This window comes from Pseudophryne corroboree, chromosome 1 (genome assembly GCF_028390025.1).
Source record: "Pseudophryne corroboree isolate aPseCor3 chromosome 1, aPseCor3.hap2, whole genome shotgun sequence".
In the NCBI taxonomy this organism is placed as follows: Eukaryota; Metazoa; Chordata; class Amphibia; order Anura; family Myobatrachidae; genus Pseudophryne; species Pseudophryne corroboree.
The window spans coordinates 940834442-940858468 of NC_086444.1; the positions used below are offsets into that span (position 1 = coordinate 940834442).

At 47.4% G+C, this 24027-nt stretch overlaps 1 protein-coding gene across 2 annotated transcripts in view; it reads left to right on the forward strand.

Annotated features, from left to right (window-relative positions):
- Positions 1 to 24027, forward strand: part of ELMOD2 (ELMO domain containing 2) — a 142636-nt gene that overhangs the window by 47612 nt on the left and 70997 nt on the right. For both annotated transcript variants that reach the window (XM_063920379.1, XM_063920380.1), the window contains exons 5-7: positions 16477 to 16606; positions 18496 to 18629; positions 23303 to 23371. In XM_063920379.1, coding sequence (XP_063776449.1) covers positions 16477 to 16606; positions 18496 to 18629; positions 23303 to 23371 — 333 coding nt within the window. The remainder of the gene's footprint in view (positions 1 to 16476; positions 16607 to 18495; positions 18630 to 23302; positions 23372 to 24027) is intronic.

The window sequence follows — 24027 nt, forward strand, 5'->3', positions numbered from 1 at the left end:
CATGACGGTGGACCACACAGCCTGGAGGACGGCCTGGTGGGTGCGAGACTCGGACGTTTCAGCCACGTCTGGGTGTCCTCCGGCCTGGATCCCTGGGTACAGGATATTGTGTCCCAGGGGTACAAACTCGAGTTTCAAGAAATTCCACCTCACCATTTCTTCAAATCAGGCTTGCCAGCTTTGCTGACAGACAGGGCAATCCTACAGGAAGCCATCCTAAAATTGGAAAAGTCACAGGTCATTGTCCCAGTTCCACCTCATATGCAAAACAAGGGTTATTACTCAAACCTTTTCGTGGTACCGAAACCGGATGGTTCGGTCAGACCGATTTTGAACTTGAAATCGTTGAACACTTACCTGAGGATGTTCAAATTTAAAATGGAATCTCTCAGAGCAGTGATTTCAGGTCTGGAGGAGGGAGAGTTTCTGGTATCCCTGGATATCAAGGATGCGTACCTCTACATTCCGATTTGGCCGCCTCACCAGGCTTATCTCAGATTTGCACTGTTAGACAGTCACTATCAATTTCAGGCACTGCCATTTGGCCTTTCCACAGCACCGAGGGTGTTCACCAAGGTGATGGCCTCCGCAGGCAGGGGGTGAACATAATCCCATATCTGGACAATTTGCTGATAAAGGCGTCGTCAAGGAAAACGCTGTTACAGTCCATTGTTCTCACGACTCATCTGCTCAAGGAACACTGTTGGATCCTGAACCTTCCAAAGTTTCATTTGGAGCCGACAAGGATATTGTCCTTTCTGGGGATGATCCTCGACACGGAAGTGCAGCGGGTGTTTCTGCCGCAGGAGAAAGCGTTGGTGATTCAAACGATGGTCCGGGATGTCCTGAAGCCATACCGGGTATCTGTTCATCAGTGCATTCGCCTTCTGGGGAAGATGGTTGCCTCCTACAAGGCTCTACAGTACGGAAGGTTTCATGCTCGGTCCTTCCAACTGGATCTCCTAGACAAGTGGTCGGGATCTCGCCTACACATGCACCAGAGGATACGTCTGTCGCCGAAAGCCAGGATTTCACTTCTCTGGTGGCTGCAAATGCCTCACCTTCTGGAGGGGCGCAGGTTCGGGATTCAGGACTGGATCCTTCTAACCACGGATGCAAGTCTCCGGGGCTGGGGCGCAGTCACTCAAGGAGAAACCTTCCAAGGAAGGTGGTCAAGTCTGGAAACCAGTCTTCCAACAAACATTCTGGAACTAAGAGCCGTCTACAATGGTCTACTCCAAGCATCTCATATTCGAGATCGAGCTATTCAAGTGCAGTCGGACAATGTAACGATGGTGACCTACATAAACCGACAGGGCGGAACGAAGAGCAGAGCTGCGATGTCAGAGATAAGAAGAATCATCCTCTGGGCAGAAAAGCACGCGTTGGCGCTATCAGCAATCTTCATTCCGGGAGTAGACAAGTGGGAAGCAGACTTCCTCAGCAGACACGATCTCCATCCAGGAGAGTGGGGCCTCCATCCGGAGGTGTTCACGGAGGTGACAGATCTTTGGGGTGTACCTCAAATAGACATGATGGCCTCCCGTCTCAACAAGAAGCTTCGGAGGTATTGTTCCAGGTCAAGGGACCCGCAAGCTGTGGCGGTGGACGCCCTAGTGACTCCGTGGGTGTTCCAGTCGGTATACGTGTTTCCACCACTTCCACTCATTCCAAGAGTTCTAAAACTCATAAGGAGAACAAGACTTCAGGCTATCCTTATTGCTCCGGACTGGCCAAGAAGGGCTTGGTACGCGGATCTTCTGGGTCTTCTACTGGAATACCCGAGGTCTCTTCCTCTTCAGGAGGACCTGCTGCTTCAGGAGCTGTTCGTTTATCAAGACTTACCGCGGCTACGTTTGACGGCATGGAAGTTGAACGCCAGATATTAGCTCGGAAGGGCATTCCAAGCAAGGTTATTCCTACCCTGATACAGGCTAGGAAAGGAGTAACGTCTAAACATTACCATCGCATTTGGAAAAAGTATGTATCTTGGTGTGAATCCAAGAAGTTTCCTACGGTGGAGTTTCAACTGGGACGTTTTCTCTTCTTCCTGCAAGCAGGTGTGGATATGGGTCTGCGGTTGGGATCCGTCGTCCCTATCCATTTTCTTCCAGAAACAGTTGGCTTCCCTCCCTGAAGTTCAGACTTTTGTGAAAGGGGTTCTGCACATCCAGCCTCCCTTTGTGCCGCCGGGAACGTGGTGTTTCAGTTTCTCCAATTGGATTGGTTCGAGCCTCTACAGGAGGTTGAGGTCAAGTTTCTCACGTGGAAGGATGTCACTTTGTTGGCCTTAGCTTCTGCTAGACGTGTGTCGGAGTTAGGGGCTTTGTCTTGTAAGAGCGCCTACTTCATCTTCCATGAATATGGAGCTGAGCTCCGGACACGTCAACAGTTCCTTCCGAAGGTTGTGTCGGCATTTCATATCAACCTACCTATTGTGGTGCCAGTTGCTACCGACTCCTCAATTTCATCAAAGTCCTTGGATGTTGTAAGGGCTCTGAAAATCTATGTGAAGAGGACTGCTCGTCACAGAAAATCAGACTCTCTGTCCTGTATGATCCCAAGAAACTTGGGTGTCCTGCTTCTAAGCAGGCGATCTCTCGCTGGATCAGGTTCACTATCCAGCATGCGTATTCTACGGCAGGATTGCCGTGTCCTAAATCTGTTGAGGCCCACTCTACTCGTAAGGTGGGTTCTTCCTGGGCGGCTGCCCGGGGTGTCTCGGCTTTACAGCTTTGCCGAGCGGCTACTTGGTCTGCGTCGAACACGTTTGCTAAGTTCTACAAGTTCGATACTTTGGCCTCTGAGGACCTGAAGTTTGGTCAATCAGTTCTGCAGGAGCCTCCACGCGCTCCCTCCCGTTCTGGGAGCTTTGGTACATCCCCCATGGTACTAATGTGGACCCCAGCATCCTCTAGGACGTAAGAGAAAATAGAAATTTAATTAGCTACCGGTAAATCCTTTTCTCGTAATCTCTAGAGGATGCTGGGCGACCGCCCAGCGCTTCGTGATCCTGCAGTGGTTACTTAGTTCTTGATTAAGTACTGTTTTGTTACTTGGTTAAGTATTCTTGTTCAGCCGTTGCTGAGTTTTGAAGCTGATTAGCTTGGTTTGCCTTGTATGTGTGAGCTGGTGTGAATCTCGCCACTATCTGTGTAAAATCCTTCTCTCGAAGTTGTCTGTCTCCTTGGGTACAGTTTCTAGACTGAGTCTGGTAGGAGTGGCATAGAGGGAGGAGCCAGCCCACACTCTCAAACTCTTAAAGTGCCAGTGGCTCCTAGTGGACCCGTCTATACCCCATGGTACTAATGTGGACCCCAGCATCCTCTACGGACTACGAGAAAAGGATTTACCGGTAGGTAATAAAAATCCTATTTTCTACTCAACCACAAATAGATGCTATGCCTTATCATATATGTTGGTCTTGCTGAGTGATACTTTAACCCTTTGGGGGGGGAGGTGTGTGTGTGTGTGTGTGTGTGTGTGTGTGTGTTTTAAACCATATTATGACATGTTTCTTTCTTCGTGTTTTCTCTTACGTCCTAGTGGATACTGGGGTCTTGTACTGGGTGTGATATGGAAGGTAGATAGTAGCTAGGTCGACAGGGTCTAGGTCGACCACTATTGGTCGACAGGGTCTCTAGGTCGACAGGTCAAAAAGTCGACATGAGTTTAAAAAATAAATTGTCATTTTCTTCATAGAGTGACAGGGAACACCAATTAGTGCACCGTGTCCCCTCGCAGCTTTGGTCAAGGTGCCTCGCTCCGCTTCCACTGCGCTCGGCACAGGTTACCATTCCCAATTGTAGTCCACGTGGATCGTTAAGTATTAAAGGGTTCAAAAAAAGAAAAAAATAATGAAAAACTCATGTCGACCTTTTGACTTGTCGACCTAGTTACTATCGAACAATAGTTGTCGACCTAGAGACCAGAATTCCCTTGTACTTTAGTACCATGGGGTATAGATTGGGTCCACTGGAGCCCGGCACTTTATAACTTTTAGTGTGTGTATGTGTGTGCTGGCTCTACTCCTCCCCTCTATGCCCCTCCTACCAGACTCCAATTAGAAAAATGTGCCCAAGGAGCCGGGTGCACTTCTCTGGAGCTCCAGAGATTTTTCTTTTAAATTTTAATTAGTTTATTATTTTCAGGTAGCTCTGCTTGGCAGATTACCTGCTTCGTGGGATTTAGCAGATTACCTGCTTCGTGGGACTTATTAAGGTGTGTACACACAGTGAGATCCTTGCTATGTCCGATTTTGACTATGCGATTTCCCTTGATCTCGCACAGATAGTCAAAATCTGTACTATCTGTACTTAAGAATTTGTCTGTACGATTTTGACTTAAGTGCCAATTTTGACTATACTTTGCACTAGAACTAGATAGTACACTAGATAGACTGTGCAGGCAAGTCAATCTTGACTATCTAGCCTTGCGATACCGACCCCATGGGAGCGTGCATCGGGATCGAATCTGTATCGCAAGCTGCCTAACACCTTGATATATGCACTAACTTTTCATAAGATTTTGACTATATAGTCAAAATCTTACAGATTTATCTCACCGTGCGTACACACCTTTAGAGGCGGGACCGAACCAACCTACTGAGGGTTAATGGTTCATAATCCCATCTGACAGGACACTGAGCTCCTGAGGTGCTGATGACTCATCGTCAGTATGTGTGCCCACACCAGCAGCTAGCCGCCACCCTCTAACAGATGCTAAAGACCAGGTGCGGTGAGTTACACCGGGATCCCGGTTAGCGGATCCCTGGGGCAGTTTGGCGGCGGTCAAGGGCCCGGAGCTGCGATGCCCGCCGCTGACGGAACTGGCTCAGGACTATGGCCCCGCAGTGCTCACTGTCATCTAAGGCTTTGTGTGGACTGTAAATTACATTTCTGATGTGTTTTACACTTGTGGCCAGTATAATCTTGTCAGGGACCGCGCACCATTGCAAGGAGCGGGGCTTCCCGGAGGGGGGCGGCGCCATTTTCCTGCTGCTGCGGATCATCAAGGCTTCATGCACGCTGCTCCTCCAGGACGCATGCTGTTACAGACTGTCTGAACTGGTACCAGGGGGTCATAGACAGGGGAAAGCGCGTCAGCGGTAACACCGCTGCACTGATTTTACATACACTTATTTTGACACATTGTGCTGCTGTGTTCTGTGTGCTGTATCCGCTCCTCAGTGTCACTCCAAAGGGCTCTCTAGGGTCTGTGTGTGTTGTTGGGCCAAAGGGGGCTGCGCTGTTGTTTACTGTATAAAGTCTGAAGACTTGGTTATGTGTGCTGCTTGTAATTTTACCCTATCTTCAGCGGGGTCTCTCATGTGTGTGCAATGTTCCTTGGGGGCATTCAGAGTTGATCGCACGTTGCTGCTTTTTGCAGCCCGTGCGATCAACTATACCCCGCCTATGGTGGTGGGGTTTTTCCAATAGCAAGGCTGCATTCGCTTGTGCAGCCCTGCTATGGGAAAAAAAATTGTGCTGTTTCTAAGTAGGTCTAGACATACCAGCTGCAACGTTTTCAGCCTGTCTGGTCCTGGCTCTGACGTCAAACACCCGCTCTGGACATGCCTGCGTTTTTCTTACCACTCTCAGAAAACGGGTCCGAACACTGTGTTGCCGCCCAGGAATGCTCACCGCCTGTCTATCTTCAAGCGATCGCTGCTGCAATCGCTTTCTTCGTTCCCTTCGTCGTTGCGTCGGGCAACATTACGGCCCCCATGCAGTAGTGACCCGGTCGCAGCTGTGCGAGCGAAAGCATGCTGCGAACGGGTCGGGATGACCCGCTTTGTCTCCTCAAGGGCCTAGCTCACAGGCACCTGACTGGTTGGACAGCTTTAAGAGCATGATTCACAATGTCAATTCAGAACTAGCTGCAGCTAAAAGGGAGAGACAGGTGTTAAAACACTCAATTGATTGTGTAGCTAAAGCAGCAGATACCAGGAAGGCTTCGCAGCCCCCTCTAGTGGCTTCACACAAACGCTCACTGCCACAGATTTTCCAGTCCGATTCTGATCAGCCAGATGTGGATGATGATATTGATGAGGACAGTCTCTGTCCCCTGGGGTGGAGGCTCTCATTTTCTCTGACGTCCTAGTGGATGCTGGGAACTCCGTAAGGACCATGGGGAATAGCGGGCTCCGCAGGAGACTGGGCACTCTAAAAGAAAGATTAGGTACTATCTGGTGTGCACTGGCTCCTCCCTCTATGCCCCTCCTCCAGACCTCAGTTAGAATCTGTGCCCGGCATGAGCTGGTTGCACACTAGGGGCTCTCCTGAGCTCCTAGTAAAGAAAGTATTTGTTAGGTTTTTTATTTTCAGTGAGATCTGCTGGCAACAGACTCACTGCTACGAGGGACTAAGGGGAGAAGAAGCGAACCTACCTGCTTGCAGCTAGCTTGGGCTTCTTAGGCTACTGGACACCATTAGCTCCAGAGGGATCGAACACAGGCCCAGCCTCGGTCGTCTGGTCCCGGAGCCGCGCCGCCGTCCGCCTTACAGAGCCAGAAGCAAGAAGAACGTCCTGGAAATCGGCGGCTGAAGACTTTGGTCTTCATTAAGGTAGCGCACAGCACTGCAGCTGTGCGCCATTGCTCCCTATGCACACCACATACTCCGGTCACTGATGGGTGCAGGGCGCTGGGGGGGGGGCGCCCTGGGCTGCAATTAGAGTACCTTAACTTTGGCAAACAACACATAATATAGCCTGATAAGCTATATATGTGTAAAAATCCCCTGCCATAATACAATTATAAGAGCGGGAGAAGTCCGCCGAAAAAGGGGCGGGGCTATCTCCCTCAGCACACTGGCGCCATTTTCTCTTCACAGTGCAGCTGGAAGACAGCTCCCCAGGCTCTCCCCTGCAGTTTCCAGGCTCAAAGGGTTAAAAAGAGAGGGGGGGCACTAAATTTAGGCGCAAAACTGTATATAAAAAAGCAGCTATAGGGATAAATCACTTTCTATTAGTGTAAATCCCTGATTAAATAGCGCTGTGGTGTGTGCTGGCATACTCTCTCTCTGTCTCCCCAAAGGACTTTGTGGGGTCCTGTCCTCAGTCAGAGCATTCCCTGTGTGTGTGCGGTGTGTCGGTATGGCTGTGTCGACTTGTTTGATGAGGAGGCTTATGTGGAGGCGGAGCAGGTGCCGATAAATGTGATGTCGCCCCCTGCGGGGCCGACACCAGAGTGGGTGGATATGTGGAAGGTATTAACCGACAGTGTCAACTCCTTACATAAAAGGCTGGATGACGTAACAGCCATGGGACAGCCGGCTTCTCAGCCCGCGCCTGCCCAGGCGTCTCAATGGCCATCAGGGGCTCAAAAACGCCCGCTACCTCAGATGGCAGACACAGATGTCGACACGGAGTCTGACTCCAGTGTCGACGAGGTTGAGACATATACAAAATCCACTAGGGGCATCCGTTGCATGATTTCGGCAATAAAAAATGTGTTCCACATTTCTGACATTAACCCAAGTACCACTAAAAAGGGGTTTTATGTTTGGGGAGAAAAAGCAGCCAGTGTTTTGTTCCCCCATCAGATGAATTGAATGAAGTGTGTGAAGAAGCGTGGGTTTCCCCCGATAAGAAACTGGTAATTTCTAAAAAGTTACTGATGGCGTACCCTTTCCCGCCAGCGGATAGGTCACGTTGGGAGATATCCCCTAGGGTGGATAAGGCGCTCACACGCTTGTCAAAAAAGGTGGCACTGCCGTCTCAGGATACGGCCACCTTGAAGGAGCCTGCTGATAGAAAGCAGGAGGAAATCCTGAAGTCTGTAGATACACACTCAGGTACTATACTGTGACCTGCAATTGCCTCAGCATGGAGGTGTAGTGCTACTGCAGCGTGGTCTGATACCCTGTCAGATAATAGTGTTACCCTCGACAGGGATACTATTTTGCTAACCATAAAGCATATTAAAGACATCGTCTTATATATGAGGGATGCACAGAGGGATATTTGCCGGCTGGCATCCAGAATTAATGCAATGTCCGTTTCTGCCAGGAGGGTATTATGGACCCGGCAGTGGACACGTGATGCTGATTCTAAAAGGCACATGGAGATTCTGCCTTATAAGGGTGAGGAATTGTTTGGGGATGGTCTCTCGGACCTCGTATCCACAGCAACAGCTGGGAAGTAAAATTTTTTACCTCAGGTTCCCTCACAGCCTAAGAAAGCACCGTATTATCAGGTACAGTCCTTTCGGCCTCAGAAAAGCAAGCGGGTCAAAGGCGCTTCCTTTCTGCCAGAGGCAAGGGAAGAAGCAAAAAGGCTGCACCAGACAGCCAGTTCCCAGGATCAAAAATCTTCCCCCGCTTCCTCTAAGTCCACCGCATGACGCTGGAGCTCCACAGGCTGAGCCAGGTGCGGTGGGGGCGCGTCTCCGGACCTTCAGCGACCAGTGGGCTCGCTCACAGATGGATCCCTGGGTTCTGCAAGTAGTATCACAGGGATACAAGCTGGAGTTCGAGGCGACTCCCCCTCGCCGTTACCTCAAATCAGCCTTGCCTGCTGACCTCAGAGAAAGGGAGGTAGTACTGGCGGCAATTCACAAGCTGTATCTTCAGCAGGTGATAATCAAGGTACCCCTCCTTCAACAGGGACGGGGTTACTATTCCACAATGTTGTGGTACCGAAACCAGACGGTTCGGTGAGACCCATTCTAAATTTAGAATCCTTGAACATTTATATAAAAAAGTTCAAGTTCAAAGTACCTCAAGGTTGTGGTACAGGACTGTCATTACCAATTCCAGACGTTGCCGTCTGGTCTGTCCACGGCACCGTGGGTATTTACCAAGGTAATGGCCGAAATGATGATGCTCCTCCGAAAGAAGGGAGTCATGATTATTCCGTACTTGGACGATCTCCTTATAAAGGCGAGGTCCAAGGAGCAGTTGCTAGTCGGCGTGGCACTATCTCAGGAAGTGCTGCATCAGCACGGCTGGATTCTGAATATCCCAAAGTCGCAGCTGATTCCTGCGACGCGTCTGCTGTTCTTGGGCATGATTCTGGACACAGAACAGAAGAATTTCTCCCGGAGGAGAAGGCCCAGGAATTATCATCTCTGGTCAGGGACCTCCTGAAACCAAAGCAGGTGTTGGTGCATCACTGCACGCGAGTCCTCGGAAAGATGGTAGCTTCTTACGAAGCAAGTCCCTTCGGCAGATTCCATGCAGGAATCTTCCAGTGGGATCTGTTGGACAAGTGGTCCGGATCGCATCTCCAGATGCATCGTTTAATTACCCTGTCCCCGTGGGCCAGGGTGTCTCTGCTGTGGTGGCTGCAGAGTGCTCATCTGCTCGAAGGCCGCAGATTCGGCATACAGGACTGGGTCCTGGTGACCACAGATGCAAGCCTCCGAGGTTGGGGGGCAGTCACCCAGGGAAGAAACTTCCAAGGACAATGGTCAAGTCAGGAAACTTCCCTACACATAAATATTCTGGAACTAAGGGACATTTACAACGCCCTGAGTCAAGCAGAACCCCTGCTTCAAAAACAACCGGTTCTGATTCAGTCAGACAACATCACAGCGGTCGCCCATGTAAACCGCCAGGGCGGCACAAGAAGCAGGGTAGCAATGGCAGAAGCCACAAGGATTCTTTGATGGCGGAGAATCACGTGATAGCACTGTCAGCAGTGTTCATTCCGGGAGTGGACAACGGGGAAGCAGACTTCCTCAGCAGGCACGACCTCCACCCGGGAGAGTGGGGACTTCATCCAGAAGTCTTCCAGCTGATTGTGAACCGTTGGGAACGGCCACAGGTGGACATGATGGCGTCCCGGCTCACCAAAAAGCTAAAAAGATATTGCGCCAGGTCAAGGGACCTTCAGGCGATAGCTGTGGACGCTCTAGAGACACCGTGGGTGTACCAGTCGGTTTATATGTTTCCCTCCTCTTCCTCTCGTACCCAAGGTACTGAGAATAATAAGAAGGAGAGGAGTAAGAACTATACTCATTGTTCCGGATTGGCCAAGAAGAGCTTGGTACCCAGAACTTCAAGAAATGATCTCAGAGGACCCTTGGCCTCTGCCGCTTAGACAGGACCTGCTACTGCAGGGGCCCTGTCTGTTCCAAGACTTACCGCGGCTGCGTTTGACGGCATGGCGGTTGAACACCGGATCCTAAAGGAAAAGGGCATTCCAGAGGAAGTCATTCCTACGCTGATTAAAGCTAGGAAGGATGTGCACTTCCTACAGTCAGGGGTGACTATGGGCCTAAAATTGGGTTCCATTAAGGTCCAGATTTTGGCTCTGTCGATTTTCTTCCAAAAAGAACTGGCTTCACTGCCTGAAGTTCGGACTTTTGTTAAAAGGAGTGCTGCATATTCAGCCCCCTTTTGTGCCTCCAGTGGCACCTTGGGATCTCAACGTGGTGTTGGATTTCCTAAAGTCGCATTGGTTGAGCCACTTAAAACCGTGGAGCAAAAATATCTTGCGCGGAAAGTGGTCATGCTGTTGGCCTTGGCTTCGGCCAGGCGTGTATAAGAATTGGCGGCTTTCTCATGTAAAAGCCCTTATCTGATTTTTCATATGGATAGGGCGGAATTGAGGACTCGTTCCCAATTTCTTCCTAGGTGGTATCAGCGTTTCATTTGAACCACCCTATTGTGGTGCCTGCGGCTACTCGGGACTTGGAGGATTCCAAGTTGCTGGACGTAGTCAGGGCCCTGAAAATCTATGTTTCCAGGATGGCTAGAGTCAGGAAAACTGACTCGCTATTTATCCTGTATGCACCCAACAAGCTGGGTGCTCCTGCTTCAAAGCAGACTATTGCTCGCTGGATCTATAGCACGATTCAACTTGCACATTCTGCAGCTGGACTGCCGCATCCTAAATCAGTAAAAGCCCATTCCACGAGGAAGGTGGGCTCTTCTTGGGCGGCTGCCCAAGGGGTCTCGGCTTTACAGCTTTACCGAGCTGCTACTTGGTCGGGTTCAAACACATTTGCAAAATTCTACAAGTTTGATACCCTGGCTGAGGAGGACCTTGAGTTTGCTCATTCGGTGCTGCAGAGTCATCCGCACTCTCCCGCCCGTTTGGGAGCTTTGGTATAATCCCCATGGTCCTTACGGAGTTCCCAGCATCCACTAGGACGTCAGAGAAAATAAGAATTTACTCACCGGTAATTCTATTTCTCGTAGTCCGTAGTGGATGCTGGGCGCCCATCCCAAGTGCGGATTGTCTGCAATACTTGTATATAGTTATTGCCTAACTAAAGGGTTATTGTTATGAGCCATCTTTTCGTGAGGCTCAGTTGTTATTCATACTGTTAACTGGGTATAGTATCACGAGTTGTTTGGTGTGATTGGTGTGGCTGGTATGAGTCTTACCCGGGATTCCAAATCCTTTCCTTATTGTGTCAGCTCTTCCGGGCACAGTTTCCCTAACTGAGGTCTGGAGGAGGGCCATAGAGGGAGGAGCCAGTGCACACCAGATAGTACCTAATCTTTCTTTTAGAGTGCCCAGTCTCCTGCGGAGCCCGCTATTCCCCATGGTCTTTACGGAGTTCCCAGCATCCACTACGGACTACGAGAAATAGAATTACCGGTGAGTAAATTCTTATTTTTGCTATAAGAGAGGTCATTCACATACTGGACCCGTAGGCGGAACAAGATGAGGAGTTGTACTTTAATGTAAGACCCAAGAGTTCAGCTACCTTTCCAGTGTCTAAAGAGTTAAACTCCCTGGCCAGGGAGGCTTGGTTAAACCCTGATAAAAAATGTAAAATTCCTCAGAGGTTTTTATCTGCCTTTCCCCTTCCAGATGAGGATAGGAAGATCTGGGAACTTCCCCCCCCCCCCCTGTTGGTCGATACGTCTGTATCCAGACTGTCAAAAAAATTGGTACTGCCTGTCCCTGGGGCTGTATCCCTGAAGGAGCCTGCTGACCGTAAAATTGAGACAACGCTCAAGGCCATTTATATGGCAGCAGGTGGAGCACAGCGCCCCACAATAATTTGCGGGTGGATCTCCAGGGCTGTGGTAAAGTTGTCTGATATTGTTATTGATGGTTTAGACTCTCTACCCCGCGATGAGGTAGTTGCGCTGCTGCAACATATACAGGATGCTGCAAATTTTATGAGCGAGGCTATAAAGGAGTTGTGTAAGATTAATGGCCGCACTACTGCTATCGCGGTCTCAGCGTGCAGAGCTCTGTGGTTACACCAGTGGGCGGTGGACGCTGATTCAAAAAAGGGTGTAGAAAATCTTCCCTTTACAGGTGATGCCTTGTTTGGAGACAAATTGAATAAATGGATCTCCCAAGCAATGGCGGGTAAGTCTGCCAATCTGCTGTCGGCTGCGGCACCTGCTAGACGTTCTTACACCGGACCCTCCTTGCAGTCCTTTCGTGTGGCAAGGTTCAGAGGCAGGGGTCGAGGGATCTCCACCACTTCCAGAGGATCTTGTAAGTCCCGTAAACCTGCACCTGCTGTCTCCTTTGACCAGACCACTGGAACCCCTGCGGCTAAACCCTCTGCGTGACGGTTGGCCCCATCTACAAGGCGACTTTCAGGTAGGTGCTCGCCTTCAGCACTTCGCCCACGTGTGGGCGGAGTCCTGCCGGGATTCATGGGTGAGGGACCTAATTTCCCACGGATACCGGCTGGAATTCCAAACTCTTCCTCCTCAAAGGTTTTTCAAGTCGGGCTTACCAGTTTTACCCGCAGCAAAAGTTACCTTGCAAGAGGCTATTCAAAAACTTTTGCAGACAGGGGTGATAGTTCCTGTGCCTCCTCTGTTATGCACAACAGGGGTTTTTAATCCAGTGTTTTTATTGTTCCCAAACCAGACGGTTCGTTGCGCCCCATCTTGAATCTGAAGTCTCTCAACCCCTATCTGCGGGTGTTCAAATTCAAGATGGAGTCCCTGAGGGCGGTGGTGTCCGCTCTGGAGGAAGGGGAGTTCCTGGTGTCTCTAGATGTCAAGGACGCGTACCTTCACATTCCCATGAGGTCCCCTCATCGGGCTTACTTCTGGTTCGCCATATTGGATGACCATTTCCAGTTTCAGGCCTTACCCTTCGGATTATCCACAGCTCCGAGGGTCTTCACCAAGGTCATGGCGGAGATGATGCTGCAACTGCGAATGATGGGATTAAACATAGTCCCCTACTTGGACGATCTCCTAATAAAGGCTGTGTGCAGGGAACGTCTGCTACACAGCATCGCTCTGACTACACACCTACTCACGGATCATGGGTGGATCTTAAATTTCCAGAAATCTCACCTGTGACCGACTCAGCGTCTTCAGTTGCTGGGAATGATACTAAACACTGTATCTCAAAAGGTGTTTCTCCTGATGGACGAGGCCTCAGCTATCTAGGTTATGGTCCGCTCGGTACTCAGTCCTCGCAGGGTGTCTATACATCTTTGCATCAGATTACTGGGCAAGATGGTGGCTGCTTAGGAGGCAATCCAATACGGCAGATTTCATGACAGGCCATTTCAACTGGATCTGCTGGACAAGTGGTCGGGTTCTCGCCTGCATATGCACCAGGATGTGACCATAGCTCCGAAAGCACTTTTCTGAAGGGTGTTCTTCATATGCAGCCGCCCTTTGTACCTCCCACGGCTCTGTGGGACCTCAATGTGGTTCTGTCTTTTCTCCAATCGGATTGGTTTGAACCCTTACATAGGGTGGAGTTGAAATTTCTCACCTGGAAGACGGTGATTTTATTGGCTTTGGCGTCTCCAAGGCGTGTCTCTGAATTAGGGGCCTTATTCTGTAAGAGCCCTTATTTGATTTTTCATGCAGACAGGACGGAACTTAGGACCCGTTCTCAGTTTTTGCCGAAAGTGGTGTCAGCTTTTCATGTGAATCAGCCTATTGTGGTTCCAGTGCTATCTGATGCTTCCATTGGTCCTGAGTATTTGGATGTGGTCAGGGCTCTGAAAATGTATGTCAAAAGGACGGCCTGTCATCGGAAATTGCTTTTTATCCTTTATGATGCCTCCAAGATGAGTTGGCCAGACTTTAAGCAATCTAATGCTCGTTGGCTCCAGTTGATTATTCAACAGGCCTATACTTCGGCGGCTCTGCCTTTGCCGTCGTCTACTCAGGCCCACTTGACGAGATCGGTGGGCTCTTCCTGGGCGGCTGCCCGGGTTGTCTTGGCCCTCCAATTGTGCCGAGCTGCAACTTGGTCTGGTTTGAACACGTTTGTCAAATTCTATAGGTATGATACCTTAGCCAAGGATGACCTTCAGTTTGGTCAGGCGGTTTTACAGGAGTCTCAGAATTCTCCCACCCGTTTGGGAGCTTTGGGACCTCCCCATGATACTAAAGCGACCCCAGTATCCACTAGGACGTAAGAGAAAATAGGAATTTAATACCTACCGGTAATCCCTTTTCTCCTAGTCCTTAGTGGATACTGGGCGCCCACCTCAGTGCTTCGTTCCTGCTTACCTGTGTAAGTATTTGGTTGATCCGGCGTTGCGATCCCATTTTATTATTGGGATTATTTTATTGTTGGGATAGCCGTGCTATTCAGTTTAGGTGGGTGTTGCTACCCTCTGTTCGGGTTAGCGTCCCCCTTTCATTCAGGGTTGTGTGTTGGCTTGTTGCCTCACCGCTGTTGTATTATTGTTCTCTCATATTATGTCTGTCTCCTCGGGCACAGTTTTTCTAGACTGAGTCTGGTAGGAGGGGCATAGAGGGGAGGAGCCAGCACACACATACATACATACACACACTAAAAATTTTTTAAAGTGCCAGGCTCCAGTGGACCCAATCTATACCCCATGGTACTAAAGTACAAGACCCCAGTATCCACTACAGACTAGGAGAAAAGGAATTACTGGTAAGTATTAAATTCCAATTTTATACAAGGAAGGGGTATCCTATTAGCTGCAGTAAATTCCCATTACTAATGGATCCCCTGGGGGCTATACAATAAGCCTTGAACGCCAGGCTTTTATCGGGGAGCAGAATCCCCGATAACCAGCCCTTAGAGACTGGTATTTCTGAGATAACACACGGGTTCAGGAACTTATCCTAGATCCCATGTGTTATCGCCTGAAAACGGTCATTTACCTCACGGTAAAAACAGGCTATAATTTGATAAAAAGCCTGTTTTTGCCGATGGTGTAAATTGTCGCCGGCTATAGGATACCATTGATGAAACTAATGCTTAATCATTAATGGATGCAGCTGTGTGTTTAAAATGACTTACTTTAGTCATTTCTTCTGGCATAAAACAAAGTTTAGCTTTTCCTTTCTTCAAACACCAGTCTTTAAATGCTTCATGATGGACAGACCAGTTTACATTGTAATCCAAACTCTAAAGCTTTTTGCTGCTGACAGTTGTGTTCTTGTTTACGTGCTTATGTTTCCTGACAATATGATTGTACATTTTGTCATGAGACTGTCTCACTTTCACATTGCTGATCTAGATTGCCAACAGTAATACACCTCCAACCACAAATTTTAATGTCTATTACAGTATTGGTAAGGTGAGCACAAAACGGGTCATTCAGATGTGGTTGGAGGTGCTATTACTGTTACTTCCTTGGAAGCAGCAGTGATAGCGGTCAGGGGCAAATTTAGGGGTCTGGCCGTCCCTAGGCACAAATGTATCATCTGCCCCCCCATCATGCCACTGCCCCCTTCGTGTTGGAGCCACCCGACATCCAAAACAGCACCAACCTCTCTCCCCTCCCCTCAACCTCCACAATTTACTGACCATCGCTCACCCCCCACCCTTCTTCACCAGTTATAAAATAAAAAAGTCGTAATGGCAAAAAAACAAAAACAATCACCTGGCCTCATCTACCCATTGGCCTAGCAGAGCTCTCATGCAAGTGCACCCCCAGCAAGTGTCACCCCTAGGCATGTGCCTCGCATGCCTAGTGGGAAATCCACCACTGATAGCGGTGTATGGGAATGCTACAGGAGGTGTCTATTACAAGGAGACGCCTCCTGCTGCAGTAGAAATCTGATTTGTGTCCTAGCATTCATCTCTCACCTACCATCTGGCGGCTTGCGGCACCCAAGATGCCGCACAAGCCGCCCGTTGCAGAGGCCAGGAAATTTCCATCCTATAACGAAGATCCCTGACCTCCTCCCACCCCCTAAACAACAGTAACACGCCTCCATTTTCACAAACAGGAGCCATCACTGCCTTTCCCCACCCTCCAGATGGCAGTAGACTGTCAGTCACTGTCCTATGTTGCGGGACCCATTCGCTCACATGCAGAACTGGTCCTGCACATGTGCAGAGTACTGAAAATCAGTACTTTGCACTGATGGGTGCACCTCCAACCATATCTGAATCAGACCCAATATGTAAAGTAATTAAGGACCTAATTAAGTGAGGACCTAACAAGTAATTGGCCCCACAGTCATGATGTAGCAATGTTGTACTTATCTCGCCAGTATTTTTGGACACTACAAATAATGTGTTCAAATTCTGTGTAATATGATATAAGGAAAGAGGAAGTGGCAGTTAATAATATATACTGAACTCTTTCAGTTTTCAGATAAACCTGAGGACATGCTTGTTTCAGATCTCTGGATATAAAAGGCTGTATTTGGAGGTGGAGGATGTAAGGAAACAGCCATATGATTCTGACAACCATCAGCATGAGCAGCAGCTACTAGAGGCGAGTTCCATCTCTTATATGCGCTTGAATCGTCTTTTACCACCTAATACCAGACTTTCTGCACATGTTTATTTGCATAATATAAATGAGTCTACTAGAATAATCCCAATATTAAGCCAAAGGCTGTATATTTTTCTGCTTGCTCATTGTGTGCTAGCACTGATCTCCTAAATGTGAGCATACAGCAGAAGCCATTATGCAGGCAAGTATTGGTTTGGTCAGAGATATGTGGGCAGAGATGAATGCCAGTAACAGATCTCGCCTCGGCATCACTGTATTTGTGAGTTGTGGAAGTGCTGTTAGCAGATCCTGTTTATGTTGCAGGTAATGTACCAGATGCATTCTTTAACATAGGCGTGCGCAGCACATTTTATTAGGGGGTGCACTGTCAGAGGGGTGTGTCTAGCACCGCCTTTTGGGCGTGTCTAGTACCATCTATTGATGGTCAACGCAATATCAAATATCCACCCTTGTACCAATCCTAATAAAGCAGATACATTGTCAGATGTGCTGTGCACCAAACAAACACCCCTGATGGCACTCACTGCAATTACACTGCTCCTCCTCAGCCTGGTCTGGCTCCCCCTCTCTTTCCCTTGCAAGCTGCAGCAGCTTACTTACAAGTCAGTCACTCACTGACACTGACAGTCGCAGACTAGTACTCCTGCTGCTGGATAAACGAGTGACGTGTCAATGCTGCTGCCGACCGCCCGCCAGTATTGAATTTGTCTTCCTAAGAGGAACGCTGGCTGCATGCTGATCCTCATCAGTGACTGGCATTGGCATAGCATAGAAGGAAAGAGGTGGATGTGTGGCGGATGTGACGGGTGGGCGTGCGAGCATCATGACATCACGCTGTTTTTGTACATGGAGGTGGAGCCAGGAGTTTGAAAGCCGGTGGCTGTGGCACCCTTGATTAACCCAGGCGTCCGGTCAGTAATGCAGTCCTGACAGGGCGCAGCGCAGAGGGGACAGTAATCAGCCTGCTCGGCGATCGCTGCATCAGGCATTTGAGATCGGGGTGCCAGACATTAGGGGGTGCCTGTGCGCACCAGGCACCCCCCCTGCGCACGCCTATGTTCTTTAACCTTTTCAATGTGTTCATGTTTTTGCATTGTTGCTTAGAAAAGCCCAGGCTACATCTTCTTTTCCTCATGTAATATATAACGTGATAGTATTTTTTACTGGAACATCAGATAATCATGTGGAGGCTGATGCAGAGTTGCGTGCACATATATGAACCAATACAGACTTATGAGTTTCTTAAGCTGGGTGCACACTGTCCGATATATCTGTCATTCAGTTTAGTGGCCAATGTATCTTGGGTGCATTGGCAGGTGTGTACACCCGATATGTTTCTGAATAAAGTTGTTCACATACATATTGTGTCAGCCCTGCAGCACGACCGATATATCGGCACATTGGCCGCCCGTACACTTGCTGCAGAAGCCGCTGGTGACTGACATCACAACTAGGCAGGCACTTGTAATTGCCTGCTCAGTTGTGACATCAGGCACAACACATTGGGCCGACAGTCGGTAAGTGTGTACCCAGCAGTAGGCTCCTTTGTGCCAGAAGAGGCAGGAATGGGGATGGAAGGTGGATTTAACATAGTCTGAGTATAGGAAAACCATGTTGCTGTGAATGTGGCTCATGCAGAACTGCAGAAATATGCATATAAACCACATACAGGGCAGGTGCAGATACTCCATTAAGACGATAGGGTGGATAATAATGGAGGATGAATTTTGTGGTGACTTTTAAGTAAGGGCAAACCATGGCAGTTTGAGCAGATGTAATACCCAGGAGGGACTGTATTAATACAAATACTTTTTTAAACATGTCATTATAAATCTTATATATAATCTATATGGTTTGCTTATTTTCAGCTTTGGGACTTGCTTATGCCACATGAGAAGCTGAAATCTAGAATCACTAAGCAGTGGGGGGATATTGGCTTTCAGGGTGATGATCCCAAAACAGATTTCCGTGGCATGGGCATTCTCGGACTGGCAAATTTACTGTAAGTTCATTATAATGCTAATGGTGGCTTGATATAGTCACTGTAAAGGGTGTACCATTTATTTCTCTTACAGCATTGATACAGTTATAATATTGAAACAAATATACAAATTACAATATAGCTATTTATAAATAATAGCTCATTAATAAGCTAACTAGTTTAAAATATCTTCTCAAAATATGGGAAGGATAATTGGTTTTATAACAGGAACGATTGTACAAATAGATTTATTTAAGGTAATATGTATTTTCATCATCAATCCATCTTCAATAATAATCTTTACATCTAATATATAAAAATTAAAATCTGTCCTTCTGTCTTTCTATACAAATCCAGAGTTTACAAGCGAAGATCGTGAAATTTGACATACGAGCGTATTAAAACACGGCGGTGGCAACTAAAACAATTAGAAATCCTTAGCACCCCTAGGGGGGCAGACAGCAGCACAGAGTATATCTGGAGACAGCATAACTCCGGAATTGCTGGAGCAATGTATTCAAAAATTGGTACACATATGCCTTACAATCTGGGAACAAACACTGCTGGGGTCAGACACCCCTAGAATCCCTAGGGGTGGGACAGCAGCACAGAGTATATCAGCAGATTGCATAACTGTGGAAGGCCTGGAGCAATTTACATCAAACTTGGTACACATCTAACTTACAATCTGGTACCAAATACTGTGTGGGGTAACGCCACTAGCACCCCTAGGGGTGGGCCAGCAGCACAGATTATATTAGGACATGCATGATATGTTAGTAATGACAGGGCTGCATGTGACAGGGCCAGTGACATGATGTGAGGAGGGGAATGCAGGTAGCACAAACCCACATAGTGGAAGTAGCACGGTCCCCCAGCAGCACAGATTATGTCAGGAGATACATAATGTGCTGCACTATATAAGAAACTGTAAAAAAATCGATAATTTCACAGGGGCACTGACATGATGTGACAAGGGGAATGGAGGCAGCAGGAAGCCACAGACTGAGAGTTGTATAGTGGGAAGAGCAGGGACCCTTGTGGGACCAAATAGGGGTCTGGCCACTACACAAAGTGCGTCAGGGAAGCAAGATATGCCTATATACTAGATCTCCAACCAAAGTAAATTAACAACGATCATTCTAATTTACCATCCTCATCCCGTAGCGAAGCACGGGTATTCAGCTATCTACAATGTTATTTATACTGTGGGGTACATTTACTAAAATTCGTATTTTCCCGTTTGAGGTCAAAGTTCAATCACGGATGACATCGAAAGTGTAAAGTTGCAACTTTTTGAATTTAGTACGACTAATTTACTAAGCTGTCGTATTCTGCATTTTCGGATTTACCGATGTCGATGTCATTCGTTTTTTTTGGCAGTGTTTTACGTGAGTGACTTGTAAAACACTGCCGACTTTAATACAATGAATCTCGGCCGGATCTGAGAGATCCGTGCTGGGCTTCATTGTGCACCTTTAAAAAAAATGTAATCGGTGTTAAAATCTAAAATAAATTGCGTGGGGTCCCCCCTCCTAAGCCAAACCAGCCTATAACCAATGGTGGGAACTTTGCGGTCAGCGGTAAGGTTACTTTCGGTCAACCGCTGACCACAAAGTTCCCACCATTGGTTACAATGGAGCGCATAGGCGCTACATTGTAACACTGCCGGGTGCTGCCTGTCATACACTACAGGAGCACACAGCCAATCAGGAGGGTGCCACAACGTGGCGCTCCCTGATTGGCTGATGGAACCCTCTTAGACATAAGTCAGAGGGGGTTTCTGGCATTCGGGGAAAGGGGTCCCATGTGAAAACATGGGGCCCCTTTCAGTGCGAGGTCGGGTGTCCGTTTTGTTATTTTGCAAAGTACCTGGATTACAAATGGATTACAAGAGGAGCCATCTACACTGGATTTTGTGAGTATAATTTTTTTCAACAGGTACACCATGGATTCTACAATATTCATTTTTTGACAAAAAGGCTATCAGCCTCCCATCCGCAGCCCTTGGATGGGGGGGACAGCCTCGGGCTTCACCCCTGGCCCTTTGGTGGCTGGAGGGGGGGGACCCCTTGATTGAAGGGGTCCCCACTCCTCCAGGGTACCCCGGCCAGGGGTGACTAGTTGGTTATGTAATGCCAGGGCTGCAGGGACCTAGATAAAAGTGTCCCCCGGCTGTGGCATTATGTATCTGGCTAGTGGAGCCCGGTGCTGGTTTCAGAAATACGGGGGACCCCTACGCTTTTTGTCCCCCGTATTTTTGGAACCAGGACCAGGCGCAGAGCCTGGTGCTGGTTGCTTAAATATGGGGGAACCCCTGACATTTTCCCCCCCATATTTTTGCAACCAGGACCGGCTCAAAGAGCCCGAGGCTGGTTTGGCTTAGGAGGGGGGACCCCATGCATTTAAAAAAAAAAAAAATAACACTTTCCCATCCCCTTCCCACTGATAAACATGCACGGATCTCATGGATCCGTGCATGCCTATCCAAACACGGCAAAAAAAAGCAGGTCTGTTTTTTTTAGCACTTTTTCACGAATTGTATTTCTGCACGGCAGTGTTTGGCTATTGTCGGCAGTGTTTGTGATTTGCACTTTTTAGTAAATTACCGATTTCTACCAAATTGCAGGCGTATTTGACCGATGGTGTATTGATTCGTAAATTTTTCCTAGGACTTACAAAATATTACGAATGCCCTCATCACTGCCGAGATTTTTGCTTAGTAAATTCCCGATATGACACTTTGAAGAAAAAACGTCATCTCGGTCAAAATCGGGACCTTAGTAAATATACCCCTGTGTGTTTAATATTTTACATTTATTTTTGGAAACAGACACTCTTAAAATCCTGGGCAACGCCGTGTACTCCAGCTAGTATAAGATAAAAGTGTATTAGACATGATTATATCTTATTAAATGCATTACAATATATTTTTGTTACACACATATATATTTGTAAATGCCTACATGTGTGTGGGTGTTTCTTAACCATCTTGCCTTTATGAAATCTGTCCATACCGTGCTGTGTATGAATACCATGTAATGCAGTACACTAGGTTCTTTGCCATATTAACAAGCCAGTAAATACACTAGTTTCTATGCTTTAACATTAATTTACCACTACACCTCTAGCAATCTCTATGTATAAAAGAATACACGAGCTACTATTGCTTATCAGTATGTATAATAATAGTGACAACTCTATCATCATATACAGCAAACCCCAGTGATGTAATTTGCATTCATCTAAAAACATATGATCTACATACTCCGTAAACTACACATCATTGCTGCACAGTGTATAAAGGACATGTTAGTCAACTTACTTGTTGAAATAATTTACATGTATAAAAAGAGAAGCTAAATAAAGGCCGTAAAATATATAGTAATACTCAGCAACCAAAAAGGTATTTGTATAAATGTGCTTGTATTTGGTATGCACAAAACCGGGGTGTAGTACTGGTGACCGGCGGTCTCCTGACCGCCGGTCACCTTACCGACGCCGGGATCCCGGCAGCATACCGACGCCGGGATCCCGGCGGGGAGGGGTGAGTGCAGCAAGGCCCTTGCGGGCTCGCTGTGCTCGCCACGCTGCGCTCGCCACGCTGCGGGCTCGGTGGTGACCTGCGGTCGCCACGGGTTCTATTCCCACTCTATGGGTGTCGTGGACACCCACGAGTGGAAATAGTCCCTTTTGGTCGGCATGCCGACCATCGGGATAGTGAGCCGTCGGGCTCATGGAGGAGGTCATGTGACTGTCGGTCAGCTGACCGGCGGTCACATGAATACCACCCCAAAACCGGATACAGTAATACAGTCAAAATGATATATGAACAAAACAGTGTAAAACATACAAGTTACTGAAAAGATATTTTTTGTGTAAATACTTTAATATGTGTTTAAATCATTCATAGTATATTGATCATAGCATGGGTAATAAACACTTGACATTAGTAAATGAAGTTTTAGAGCAAGTTCTAGTCAACACTATGCAACTGGTAGAAAATGAAGGAGCTCACTGGGCTGTAGGAAAGCACTGCTCTTATGTCAATAGCAATGCCGCTTCTGTGTGCCAATAACATGTATATACATTTATGTATTAAGTTATTTATATACGCACACCTGTTCCGCAGCACTTTACAGAGAGTATTTGCCCATTCACATCAGTCCCTGCCCTAGTGGAGCTTACAATCTTATGTTCTATACCGCATGTTCACACACACTAGGCTATTTTTACTACAGTGCATGTTTTTAGAAGTGGAGATGTTGCCCATAGCAACCATTTGGATTCTAACTATTATATTCTAGAAGGTGCTAAATAAATAAGTAGAATCTGATTGGTTGCTACAGGCAGCATCTCCACTTTTATAAACTGCACTTCAGTAAATATACTCCTAGGATTCATTTATTGGTGGGAGCCAATAATCCTCCTATTATATTGGAGTATGGCAGGAAACCACAAAGCATGGGGGAATATACAAACTCCACACAGTTAGAACTATGATGGGAATGGAACCCAAGTCCTAAGTGATCGGAGGCAATAATAGTAACCGTTACACCATCTGTGCTGCCAACATAATTGTGTATGTACTTACCTCTAGTTCACGATAACACTAGCTATTTCTCTATTATAATAGAAGTCCAATAACTAATAGCCTTTGTCAAAATTACTAATGCGCTAATATTTTCTCCTAGGTATTTTAGTAGGCATTATACAGAAGAATCTCGCTTAATTCTGTCTCATTCCAGTCATCCAAAAATCGGGTAAGACTGACACTCGCTATAGGAAAATATTTCTTAAAGTGCAACTGTAGCAAAAAAAACAGCGGGGGAAGCTACAGAATTATCAGGCTGATTTCTCATGAATATCCATAACTGAGGTCCCGTGTCTCATGAGTATTAAGGTGTGTATACACGATGAGAGAAATCTGTAAGATTTTGACTATATAGTCAGAATCTTAAGGAAAGTTAGTGCACATCTCAAGGTGTTAGGCAGCTTGCGATACCGATTCTATCCCGATGCGCACTGCCGCGGGGTCGGTATCACAAGGCTCGATAGACTGTGCAGGCAAGTCAATCTTGACTATCTAGTAAACTATCTAGTAGAAAGTATAGCCAAAATTGGCACTTAGTCAAAATCGTACATAGACAAAATCTGGGCTCTGGGGGAATTAAAGGGATATCGCATAATCAAAATCGAGTATAGCAAGGATCTCACCGTGTATACACACCTTTAGTCATGAAGTGCTGATGTTATGTAACTTTTTCTTTTTCCTTTGTAAAATAACCTGGTGGAGTCCATGCTTTTTCTTTCAGTGGAAGTCTTTTGCTGCTTCCCGGAGCTGTTTAAATGGCAATGACTCTAGTTTTGATCAGTGTAATTAAATACAGTTAAATGCACAAAGGTGACGTGTGATAAA